The sequence below is a fragment of the Ictalurus furcatus genome, chromosome 22 (genome assembly GCF_023375685.1).
Source record: "Ictalurus furcatus strain D&B chromosome 22, Billie_1.0, whole genome shotgun sequence".
NCBI classification, from domain to species: domain Eukaryota; kingdom Metazoa; phylum Chordata; class Actinopteri; order Siluriformes; family Ictaluridae; genus Ictalurus; species Ictalurus furcatus.
In genome coordinates this window covers 7,997,663-8,011,361 of record NC_071276.1, presented here as the reverse complement: position 1 = coordinate 8,011,361, position 13,699 = coordinate 7,997,663, and the positions used below count along the sequence as shown (strand labels likewise).

Genomic DNA, 13,699 nt, shown 5'->3' with positions numbered 1-13,699 from the left:
CCAAAGAAAAGCTTCGTTAAAATGGGACTTTGGTATTTACGTTGACCTACTTAGGTTTTTTTTTTTTTTTTTAACGGCACTGAAGAGGTTGACTTTATGACGTACAGGGATGCCTAGAGGGCACTCTGGAGTCTGGTAAATACCAATACATTTCCCTCATCCAGTACAGAATCAAATACATGTTCCTTTCTTTTGGCCTTCCACTGTTCTTTTCCATTTCCCAAAACCTAAATGTTCCTGCAGACCTCAGAGACAAACTTGCACGCTAAATAGAAGTAATTGAAACTCGTCCAGCTTGGCAAAATGAGAGGCCAAGTGCTTGTGTGTGTGTGTGTGTGTGAGTGTGTGTGTGTGTGTGTTTGTGGACAGACAGCAACTGCCCTGCTGATTAGATAAGTCTTAAAATCACTCAACCACAAGCAGTGAAAGCTGTGTTTTCCACTCACTCCCCGTGTGCTGCTCCAAGGGAGAGGTGATAAGGTGGACCGTTTTGGGGTCACTGTGATTAGGCGACTACACAGACCACATTCCTGCCTGCCTGGATGAGACGCAAACGCTTCAGCATGTCTCACACAGACAGGTGTGTCTGAGCAAAGCTTCATCTGCCATGAGGTACCTTGTAGTCGAGCACAGAAAAAGATTGGGATGTGTTTCTGTTTCTAAAAGGCTTGAATCAGGCGAAACACCTCCATATACTCGCCGCACACAGACAAAAGGTGGGTGGGGGTGTGTGTGTGTGCGAGTGTGTGTGTGCGAGCGTGTGTGTCTAGGCAAGGGGAATTACCATCACATGTAAGGATGCTCAGGCCTCTCCACAATCAAGGGGTGATGGTGGAGAGGACGCACCTGGCGTAGCAGCATGCACAGTGTGGTACAGTATACGGGTTCTTAATGAAAGGAGAAGGTCCAGGATTAGCAGTAATAGCATCATGGATCTTGTTACGCTGAAGCAAGTGGAATGCAGTGCTCTGAAAGCAGTTTATTATTGCGGCTTTCCAGGCCACAAACAAACCTCACTTATTACCCTTCTCCGTGGCATTTTAGCTCCAGGAAATCGGTGACTAATTGTGATATTTCCCTAATACGCAGCGCACACGGGTTGTCACAAGCTGTTTGCTCCTCGTGCCGTCGACTTGTAATAAAGTTTTTATCCGTCAGCCCAGAGTGTGCGAGGAAACGAGCCAAGGTCACCGGCGTGCTCTCCAACATGACGGCAAAAAAATATATTCGCTCGACTTTGTTTACATAATTATATAAATAATATCCCTTTTTTCAGGCAAAAAGGGACACAAATAAATATTTTAATTTTCGAGGCTGATTATAAACTCAAGGACCTTCAAGGATGTTTGCTTTCTAATCATCTTCCGCAATTATGTACATTGCCTAATATATTCCCAAAGCATTCTTGTTTTGGTTGGTTTTTTTTTTCCCTTTTTTCTTTTTTTTTGCCTTGGTCTGTTTTCTCCAACAATCATTTTAAATGTGCATTTCATTAAATCATAATTGTGAGAAAAAGAAACTGAGGAAAGGAGTGGGCTGTTAAAATTGCACACACACACACACGCACACACACATGCGCATAACACACCACACACTCATGCACGCACAGTTTAAATTTAACGACTAAACACCAGCACTGAGAAGTAAAAAAAATAAAAATAAGATCACAACATAACACAGGATGACACATCAGACCCTAATTAATTGATTAGTGTTTTCTAATAGAGTATTCTATTATGACTATTACGGCTGCTTTGATCGTAATTAACGTGACTCCCACAGTTCTTTCAACCCGCAGCAGACACGGCAACTTCTCGCCCTTATCAAGAACTGTCAAAGAAAAGTGCTCCATTAGTCTGCCAGTGTAATAAACTGGCTGCATGAAAAACATTCACAGGGCCTCTCTTTTGTGTCTCTCTGTGTGCGCATGATAAAGAGAAGTCTTGCAGGACGAGAGAAAAATGGAAATAGAATAACAGCGAGTATCCTTGTCCTTAGACGATGGCCCTGTCAGAGCCAAGCGAGTGTATGTTGACTGCTTTTCTTCTCCGCATGGCAGGACCTTCCTAAGTGAGCTGTTGATTAGTGCTGATGGGCAGCTGGGGACAGGCCGGTGCTGATGCTATTCTCCTCCCACACTGTGGCTTGCATTACTTCGAGTGCTAACCGAGCGTGTGGAAAGCTTGCTAATGCTAACAGCACCTGACCGGGATGTTTCCTGCGCTGTGTGTGGAGAGGTGGGAGTTGGTCATGGGATTATGTGCGAGCAGCTTTTGAATAAACAGCAGCTAACAGACAGCTGACTAGATGAAAGATGACTTGATGTGGAGCTGGATGCGGTTTGTTAGACAAGCGGTGCAAAATGACATGCCAAGTGTGGGCTGTGATGAGAATAAAACGACAAAATGATTATGTTTTAGGCCAGCATCACACTTGATTTGAGCCGTGCGTACAGTGAACGCAAGACGACAGCAGTACTGACTATTTAGGGACCCTACGTCAAGCAGTCTCTAAAAGAGCCTGGACTAAAAAAGGTTTGCATTCTTAACAGATGCCCCACTGAGGCTGCAACTCCTAAACTGGCGGAACACAGTGGCGCAGCTGGTAGCACTGCCCCCTCACAGGTCCAGGGTCCCCAGCTGGACCCTGAGCTCTGGTTACTGTATGTGTGATGATTCACATGTTCTCACCATGTCTCCATGGGTTTCCTGTTCTCCAGTTTCCTCCCACCTCCCAAAAAAATACTTGCTGGTAGTGGACTGGCTATGCTAAATTGCCCCAAGGTGTGAACGAGTGTGTGCATGGGGTGCCCTGCAATGGACTGGCGCCTCAATCAGGGTGTATTCCTGCCTCATACCCCGTGCTCGCAGAACAGGCTCTGGAGCCACCGGAACCGGATAAAGCAGAAAATGAATGAATAAACAAACAAAAGAATAATTGGCTACAGCAGTGCTTAATTTGTCTAAAATGCCAAGGGTGCAACAGCAATGGTATAGTTTATCTATATTTATCTTGACCACACCATGTTTCTTTTAAAGCCTCCTTTCAGGTTGTTTTTCTGCCAGGCAGTGTTTATCTTTCTAACACGTTTCCTTTATAAAGCCTGGACACTAATTCTCACTCACAGGTCATACCTTTGGGGTTAGAGCTATAGCTGGAGTCTCACAGGGCTTGTGTGTTAATTTGGCAAAGATGTGGAAAAAAATAGTACACAATCTGATTATCCTGCTCAGGAGTTCAGAAAAAGGCCAACAAGCCATGCCTTTTTTTTTTTTTTTTTTATCACTACACCGAAGTGAGTCACACAGCAAACCTCCTGAAGGTATACTGCACACTCTCTCAAAGGACTCGGAGTAAATCCTATGAAACGTCAGTATTTTGTACATAATGATGTCTTTTAATATATATATATATATATATATATATATATATATATATATATATATATATATATATATATATATATATATATATATATATATAGGTTAACATCTCAATTTAAACCCGCTTCCATACATTTTATGGAACAGACCATATAGCTCAATGAAGTACATGCCACTGTGTCTTACTGTGCCTTAATCTGCCTGTGGCCTCAGCATGACTGCACAGTGAAACAGGTCTGGAAAATATTCATGTTGATAACAGGCTTGGACTTTTGGGAGGCCATTGCCCGATGACTATCCATTGACCATCACGTGAACCGCACTAAGTGCTCCAGAGATGGTTAAGTGGTTCGCATAGCATTAAGGCCAAAGTGTGGGGGTATCACAAACTAGCAGGGTGAAGAAGAGGGCATCAATGTTGGATCCCTGTATGGTGTTTATCTCAGAAAAAGGTACAATTTTACAAAGTAGAGCAACGATTTGAACAAGCGTAGCACACCCCCAACCCCACTGAGTTCTGACTGGATGTTTGAGCGTGCTTGCTAAATCAACATCTTCACCGGGACGTTGCAGCATCAGGAGGAGACGACCGTCTTGTGTCCGTGGCTCTTTCAGTCATGACACTGAAGAGTGGAGTGCCATAATCTGAATTATAATTCACTTACCTCCAAGCTGGACAGTCTGTGACACTGATTTGGAAAAATATCTGGACATCCAATAAGTATAGAAATGACTTATCATGCAGTTTAATTCTGAACATGGTCACGATTACACATGATGAGGGGAAGGTGGAAAAAAAGAAGAACAAAAAAAAACTATGCTTCACCTGACCTTTTACGTTGCTTAGCAACTAGTTTCCATTTAAAAATTGTAATACATAAGTGAAAAAAAATTGGCAGAGAGATAAGATGAGATCATAAGAAATAAAATAAGACATAAAGGCACAGCTGAGGCTACTGCTACATTAGTTTAGGTAAAATGAGCTGGGTCTGGGGACTCATTATGCACAGCAACACGGAATGGATACACACTGTCGTTATCTATGCATGGAGGCACAGACTGCGCATATTGATTTTTTTTTTTGGCATTAAAAAGAGGAACAAATACTTCATTCATGCCTTATAGTTGATCCCTCTTACTTGTTCCCTCTTTTGAATGGAAATAACAGTGCTGATGCCCATCTCTAATGAACCAATGCAGATAGCCAAGGGGAATCACAGACATTGATGTATCGAGGGGGGGAGGAGGCGGTGGTCAATGTGAGTAGCCTGTGATCTAGTCTTTACCAAGGCCAGGAAACGACAAGGGACATGAACCACACAGGGGGAGAAGGGGCGCTACAGGGCCGTATGTAATCAAATGTGATTGAATGATCAAAGTGACCAGTCTTGAAACGACGGACCTGCGTCTTAGATACAGAGAAGTCTAAACACCGTCTCCGGAGGAGAAACAGGAGGAAAAGATCAAAGATGACTTGCATGCTGACCTGGATCAGCAACAAACAGCAATAGATGTTGGGGTAAGTACCATCCGTATTAACCACCAATGTTTTTCAATAACATGCCACAGAGAAGGTCGCATCTTTTACTGACCGTCCTCAAGTTCACAGCAAATGGCAGAAAAGATTGCTTTGCGTCCTGCTGCGTAGAAAACAAAATATACAGACTTCAAAAGGGAGCGACATCTGCCCTACAAAAAGCAGACAAAACAAAACGAAGAAAAAAAAAAAAGTGTGTTGGGGGGGGACAAAACAAAACATGTTACCCAAATATCAGTGTGAATTCACCAATAAATGCTGAGTCTCGGAATTATTTTTCTCGCCATATCTCGAGATTGACCCTTTTAAAAGTGTGACAAAAATCAGAGCAAGAAAAACAAGAGCGCGAGAGAGCGGGAGCAAGCCTGAGAGAGCTCAAGAGAAAAAAAGGGAGAAGCAGGCAGAAAGGGAGTATAAAATGAAAAGAAAAAGAGAAATGACACAAAACTCCTTATACAGCACAGCGTTCATGCGCTGAGCTTTTCCCGAGCTTAACCGAGGGCTTCGTTACATAAAACCGAGTGCCAAGTGGGCCAGGGGCTGCCACTCATCCTGAGCGGGAGCTGGTTCAAAAATGTTTAGGCCCCATGTCATTTTTCTTTTCTTTTCTTTCTTTTTTTTTTTGTGCAAGAAGAATAGAAAATGAAGGATGTGTCTTTTGATCCTTAGGATGGGAGGAAGTCAGAACAAAATTACAGGGTGCACGAAAACTCCATCAAACTTTCATTCAAAGCCACACATGGGACTCGTATAAAGGGCATGAAATTGGGGAATAAAAATAACACAAGGAAGTTGCACTGTGATACAATGTCAATATGTATATTTATGACAACTAGGCCTTCCCCTGTGAGTGTGCTCGTAAAACAGACAGAGAAGAAAGGTAACATCACAGCAGGGAGTCTGAGGAACTTTCAGCTTCTCCTTAGCCAACCAGTGCTGAACTAAAAATGAATGTGAAGCATATGGAAAAACGACGACTGGCAGATTGACATACACTTGCTGTTTACTGATTCTAATCTCATCTGTCATCTAACACGATGTACTTAACCACATTCGTTATTTTTACTCGATCGTTCAATAAACCTTTAAACATAACACCTGATGAACTGGGCATTTTACGTCCAGGCCTTCAACACACTCAATGCTGCTAACAAAACAATTTGAAAATGAATACATCACAGACTGATGTGTTCCTGATATTTTATAACGCCTTCAAATTAAAAGAGGACACCGACTGCACACAACCAGCTGCTGACAAAAACAACTCAATAGGGCAATTCCTAATCCCAGTAGGCTCATTCACATCCCATACAGCTAGATACATGGCTAAATCTTATCGCTAAATCAGGACGTAATTAATGGCTGCGCACTAAGAGAACCTAGGAATGTTAAAACAGCCGAGTAAATCACCGATGAAGCAATACTAACAGTGGTGCTCTATTGGCCATTCCTAATTATCTATATTTATTCTCCATTGGCACAAGATCCAGCTGTTCTCCCTTCGCCATCGTAGCACTTTGACAGATTTAATTTCTATTTACGTTAGTACTTGGACTTGCACTCGGTGTTTCATCGTGGGCTTAATATGGGTGTATTTCCTGATTAAATGGTCCCGCTCATTGGAAATCAAAACATGACTCCACAGTCACTTCTTAATAATGTTGGTTAATTCTGTTCAACTCCTAAAGTCCTAATCAATGGGATGAACTAGCTTGGCTGTATCTACCTAGACACCATATAAAAATTTGATTGGACAAACTTCCAGGCAGCATTGCTGCTTCAATCGCTCCAGCGATCCTGACCTCGAGTTATTGTCTGTGTGGAGTTTCACATATTCTCTCTGTGTCTGTGTGGGTTTCCTCTTGGTTTTCCGGTTTATTCCCACTGCCCAAAAGCATACTGGTAAGTGAATTGGCCAGTGATGATGTGTGTGCATGGTACCCTGCAATGGACTGACATTCTCATCCAGGGTGTATCCCTTGTGCACAGTTTCTCGGGATGAATTCCGCACTCACTGTTACCATGACCAGGAAAAAGTGGTTATTGGAGATCCTTGATTTCTTTTTTGTGTTTTTCAATTAGAAACGAACTAAAATTGACTCCCACTTTGTCATTACCCAGCTAAACTTAATTCAAAATCTCCTTTAACTGCAGTGCAGGGTACAGGTTTAAAAAAAACAAAAAAACAAAACCCCTGATGTTCCAAGGTGCTGAAATAAAAGCGGAAGAAAAAAAAAAATCCACCAACTGTGTACACAGCCTGAATCTACAATCAGTTTGATTTGTTGGCTTCATTTGTTTGTGGTCTGAACAGATGAAGGGATAAAAATCTGCTGACCTAGATTCACAGAGTACAAAATGCTTCCAAGTCTCATCCACATTAAGCGAAAAGTGCAGATACACCTGTGCTTCATCAGCCTTTTGATGACTGATTTTATGCTCGATCCTGGTTGACAGCAAACACATTGTTCCAGGCTGGTCACAAGGCATGTCTTCACGAGCGAGCTCATCATGGAAACGAATGGTGATAACCTTCCCGCAGTGTCCTGCTGAACTTTCCCTTCGTAACATGGGTGGCACATCCAGTTGGAAAAGAGTGATATTTCCTTTGATCTTACGGATAAGCTGGTGATCGCAAGAGGCGAAAACAGGCTGGAAAAATAAAAGAGGTCACGAAATTGAGTGGGTCTGCGTTTCCTCGGGAAATGTGACCAAGGGCACCAACAAGCACCAGGTGCACCTGAATGCTGGGCGTGGACGGATGAGTGAAGGTATGACAGTCTCTCTCTCTCAGCCGACTTTAATAGAGTCAGTACAACTGGGCCATCAATAGCACGTGGAATAAGTGAGAGGGTAAAAAAAATGGTAATGGAACTCTATTGAGTCAGCACTGCATGGACCAATGACTTTCCATTGTGCAGAAAACATGGCCCAGTGGAGCTCTATGCCGTCACTGACATGGACCAGTGAAGTTACACAAGTGGTCCCAGGGCCATTGTATGCGAGTGTTTTCATCAAACATGTCTTTATTAGGCGCATTCACGTTACAGCGAGCCGAGTCGCGCTCAGCCACCAAATACTATTTCATTGTTCCATACTTTTTTTTTTTTTTTGAGTAAAATGACATTACAATTATATTTTTAAAAGGGTTTTGTTCAATAGCTAATAACAGAGCAAGATTCAGGTTGAAAACAGTAAGAAAAAAAAAAAATGTCTATTAAAAACTCCGAATAAATCAGCGGACAAAAATCTTGCTCTAGATCAAAGGAGGCTCTTGTTTAAGTTCACTACTCCCCTCTGTTCTTCTTTATTGTAAATGCAATTAGAGTTAATTACTTGTCTGTGTTCAGAACCTTGTAGTGTGCAGGACAGATAATTACAGTTCAGGTACACGTTAACTTACTTTTGTTAACAATTAATCACTGTTTACATTCAGGGCGCTCTTCCCTTTGTAATTAATAATCGAGTCCAGCAATGAGTAATAAGTGTGGTGGAGGCAGATGTGTGAGGAGTGTGACTTTTTTTTTTTGTGCAGAGTTGTGAAAATACGAGCGCTTTTAAGAAACAGAAGTGTTTGGGGAAAGAAGAGAGAACAGCTCCGTGATTCAATCCACTGAACCCAATTACCAGTTACCACACATTTAGAAACAATAACAGCCCTAAACTGGCACTTGTATATCATCCAGCGGCCAGATCTGCTTCCTGGCTGTTTTGTGCAAGCTGCTTCCTGTCTGAGCTTGTACTGCAGGTCAGGCTCTCCAGCGCTACCAGGCAATAGCGCATTTCAGCACATATTTCACCCAGCTTGAACTGATAAAATTCTGCCAGACTTTCTTCCAAGGCACACTGACCTTCTGCTGTAGAATCCTTTTGAATGATGGGACGCTTGGAAAGGGATTTTGTTTTGTTTTGTTTTAAATGAAGGAGGAGAAACGGTCTATGTTTTATCATGTTGGAAACAGAGATGTCAGAGTAGGACACACAGATGGATGCATCCAGACATGCAGACACACCATACCCACATCATAAGCACATGGTATGATGGTAGGAGATTCACAGATGATTAAGTGCAATAGACATGCTTTTCGCCACCTTGCTGTATCCCATCGATCCAAGTAAAAAAAAAATACCACCATCAAGCAGCACCACACACAGTGTAATGAGTGTGTCTGGGTGTGTGTGAACCATTACAACACAGCCCACATACACTGCAACTCTGCCTGTCCAAAGTCTGTCTATCCTGGATTTCAAACAATCTTGGATATTAAGCAACAAATGCAATCTTTTTTTTTTTTTTTTTGTGTCATGGAAGTAAAGACAGCAAGATAAAACTGCAGGATTCATGTACGGGGATATCACTCCTAATCCTTGAACTGAACCCTAAACCTTGTTAGGCCCAGATTTCATGTATGGCTTCTATGTCTGTCAGTTTAGCATCTCTCCTTGGGTTATCAAGCCAGCAGAGTGATTATTGTTCTTCCTATTATTTTTAATATCGCCCTGTTAGACGTATAGTTTATAGTAAAGCTTCAAAATGATACATAGGCTCTTATAACATCACGGTTTAGCTATTGGTAAGGCAACAGTGGATGAGGTATTGGTTAAATTAAGTGAGCTGTTGCTTCCCATATAAACTAATCTAACTGGTGTTGTCAGGGTTGATAGATTCCTACATAGAACAACCAGAGGCTTATTTACAGAGCTCAGGGAACAGAACTGCATCATCTGTGCTCTGAAATGCTAGTACATGGATAGGATGATTTCGGCTGAGGCCATGAACAAGAAAGAAAAAAAAAATGACATACTTTAGTGATGACACAGGAAGATTAACCCTAAACAACCCACAGCACGAGAAACCCATAATTACGAGGCCAGCAGTTTAAAATCTGAAACTATGTCTAACTTATCTGATATGTATAACAGACCGTGCACGGGGCATGAAGGCAATCAGAACAGAAAGCCCTAACCTCACCATGTACTGTAGGGATAAGGGCAAGATCGGGCAAGACATGTCCAGGATTACATTAGCTGCAGATTACAAATGTAATCCAGAATTATGGACACATTGGATGTACACTGAGACCACAAGGAAATAAAGGAACCTTAACATATGAATTTAAGCAGAATCTAGTTGTCTAAGGAGATGATTAAAATATGCTTTTACTATTGGTAAAGTCTTGAATGAAATAAAATCAATGAAACAATAGATCAACAGTGCTTTGCTTTCTATGTTTCACGGAACATCTGGGAAGTGATGGTGGAACATGAACAGTAGAGACTCATACCTGCTGAGCGGCGACGACAGTCAGGAAGCAATGAGTCCACTGGGGTATCCAACGGCTCAGGACTCGACACCCAGTTACAGCACCGCTGAAAGAGAGAAAGAGAGCGAGAGTGAGCGAGAGAGAGCGAGAGTGAGCGAGAGAGAGAGAGAGAGAGAGAGAGAGAGAGACAGGAACAAGCAATTAGGCGGCTTGGCGACATGGCTCAGCGACAGTTAAGAGTGTTTGTTGCTGGGGAGCGGACGCGCCTCTGCTGCTGATCTAGGGGTGACTGATCACATCGGTGACCTCGTCGACCTCCTTCGCCATCAGTCCTGTTACTGAGACAGAGCCACTCTCATCTCCCTTGTTTTCTCTCTTCATTAAGGGCCTTTTGTCCACAGTCACAGCATGTTTAATTAGACATGCATCTCAGAAATTCGCATCTGAGACGAGGGGAAGGAAATTAGCTCACATTCTGGGTTTGGTTATGATGCATTTTTCTTGATTCATGTTAGGCACTATGGGTATTGTAGACAGTACAAGAAGAGTATTGTGGTTCAGATGGGGTGTGATGTCAAAGAAAAAGAGGTTCCTAAGGAATGCAATGGAAAAGTAGGTTCTGGAGATAAGATAGAAAAAAACCCAGTTCAATTGAAGACAGAAATGTAAACGAGATTAGCATGTTGCAGCTGGCGGCCTTGTGAAGCGCTGCTTATCTGAGTATGTTTACTTTTGCAGACACTGCTCTGTCAGCCATTACAGCTCCCCCTCCCCAACCGAGCTGCGACCCGGCCTCGCCCTGGCTCTGATTCGCATACAAACACTATCTAATCCGGCGACCCCCCAGACCTTACTCCCAAAACTACCCTCCCATAACAAGACCAGAGAAGTGCAGTCCCATCGCTTTGGATACCCCATTACACATCCTCTCTCACACTCAGACACATGACTCTCAGAACACGACAAGACTCCAGTCCACGTCACACATCAGCCTGTTGGGCTGTTAACCCCTTGAGCCTGGTATGTCCACAGAGGTTACTGTAACCTGGATCAGTATCCTAATTTTTGCAGATAGTGTGTGTTTGTTTGTATACATGCAGGATGGCCAGAGCAAAGGGCCATACACTTGGAAGGATTCGTTGTTTCTTTTGTACGTATCGTACTTTCCGACTAAGCTTGTCTTAGTGATGGATTTTAATAAAAATCCATATTGTGCTGAAGTTCCTGAGAAGGCACTGCTTGGTGCAGTTCTGTCTGGTATTAACTTGAAAGGACATGGTGCATAACAAAGGTTCAAACATTAGCTATTAAACCAATACTCCCTAACAAAGAAGGACAAACAAAATAAAACCGAACACCAGCACATACGGGTTCCCAACTGATTTTGCAAACATGTTTTATGTGCTTTATAACACTAGCAGAGCAAGAAAGAACCATTGTGACCTCCCTAGTGCAGTGCCCCTCCTATTCTACTCCTGCTTATTCTTCTCTAATCCTGTCAATCGTCTCCATGCTGAGTTTGGTGGGGGGAATGTCACCTGCCACTGGAATAAACAATCACGCACTGTGTATTTTTAGAATTCCTGCTGCCCTAGTTGTGCAGCATGGAGCCCAGCCGCAAAACAGAACGCTCCTTGACTGTTACATCAAGTGTCTCATTGTATATCCTTAATTCATGCCGTCTGGCGGAAGATGTCAGATGGGCTGGATGCAAGAGGAGGAATTTCAAAGCCTCTGGTCCCAGTCAGAGAAAGTGGTAGAGGGAGGGTGACGGAGCTGAAAAAGGAGCTTCAATAGATTTGTCAAAGGCAAGCTGGGACCAGCTTCAGGACAGAGAAACGGAGCCAAGGCCACCGGGTAAAACTGCAGATGGGGAAATCAGAAAGGATGACAAATGTTTACCAAGAGTGGCTGCATCAGCGTTCTGAATGAGGAGATCACCGGAGACAGGATATGACACTTTCAACCATGGAATCCCATTGCAAAGACAGCATGAGGGGTTTTGAGACAGGTGGCTGAAGCATATCCACACCGTTACACTCTTGAAAAAGGCAAACCCTTTGGTTGTACAAAGTATCTTTATCCGTTTCCACAGAGAAACTTTAGATCCCTTTTTGATGCAGGACGTGTACAGCAACGCAACAGAAATGTGCGATTAATTTTACAAGACGTTTATAATTCTTACAGCATACATGAATAAATCCAGCTCTCAGCATCTCGCTCTAAAGGAAACGCCAAGATGCCAGAAAACGCCATATTACCTCGTCTTGATTCTTCTCTGACTAAAGCCGCATAGATGAAAAATGAGGAATAGCCCCAAATGAGCGATAATGGTCCTCGCCTAGGTCCATCAGCATTAATCAGGGCCAGATGGCGACGGCGTTGTGGCTCCTGTGGGCTGTGAGACACGAGACGGGGTGCAGGAGCTTGGTGGGACACTAAGCATTTCCCTAATAGCCTGCTTAGAGAAGGTAAACTGCACACAGGTGCTGGCTCCCGCAGAGAGAGCTCTTGCCGACCAACACGCTGCCATAAATCTCTCTGATGAAAACTGGATCCATGACTATATACAATAAGCGGGACTGTGGTAAGGTCAGGTAGCATTTTTTAAAACCTATTTTATGACTATCTTTGGACAGTTAAATGTTCTTTGCTTCCTTAAGGAATTCTGCTTGAAACCCTCGCTGAATTAGAAACACTCTGTTGTAGGTTTCACCTTTAACAATCGTCTTTCATAGATCATAAACATTTTATTTATGATGATACGAGTGTCCTTCTACCTCAGAGAGTAACTTGCTTGTACAATCCTGTCAGTACTCATCTCTATGGTCGATCACAGCTCATTCATCTATAGTAAGAAAGATGGAGACCCAAGAGAGCAGTGCCAGAGCCTCTGACATCACACTGGACAAGGCACACTACCTAATCTAATGCACCAGAGATCTCATTTACTAAGATTCAACGATAGAGTTCAAAGATATCTGAGTGCAGAGGTACAGTATGGTTTCATGTTTAAACATGTTAATTGATCTGACCTTGGCTATTATTATTTACATAATGCTTTTATGCATTGTGCCAGTGATTAATTAGACCGTCTACTCACCCAATCACTCATCCATACATCCTGTACTGTAAAGAGTACCATGTTATTCTTATGCCTGTGCCTTATGCGTGCTACTCCATATGCCTTTTTTCCCCTACTCTCTTATAACCAAGTCCACATGGACTTTCCAACTGTATATTCTCCTCAGCTGTACGTCTCTGATACCCTGGGGATTCCAATGCTACGAGGAGTCCAGATTATTTCTGACTCTTCGGTACTCACAAAAAGCCCTCCCCCATTCTAGCCCATTATGTCCATATCTGTGTCCATTATGTCCCACTGTGTGCTGATCTCTACATTCCTCCATCTTTCTGATCTCATACTGACTGTCCTCCCACAAGAAAGGGATGCTGCTGGAAGGTTTAACAAGGAGGATGAGGGCAGCAAAGGCAGCCACGGTGCCCTGCCAGGG

At 42.9% G+C, this 13,699-nt stretch overlaps 1 protein-coding gene across 1 annotated transcript in view; it reads right to left on the bottom strand.

Moving 5' to 3' along the window:
• The window catches only part of fam172a (family with sequence similarity 172 member A), a 188,006-nt gene that overhangs the window by 35,132 nt on the left and 139,175 nt on the right, over positions 1 to 13,699 (bottom strand). The window contains exon 10 of the mRNA XM_053654004.1: positions 10,206 to 10,290. Within this exon, the coding sequence (XP_053509979.1) occupies positions 10,206 to 10,290 (85 nt within the window). The remainder of the gene's footprint in view (positions 1 to 10,205; positions 10,291 to 13,699) is intronic.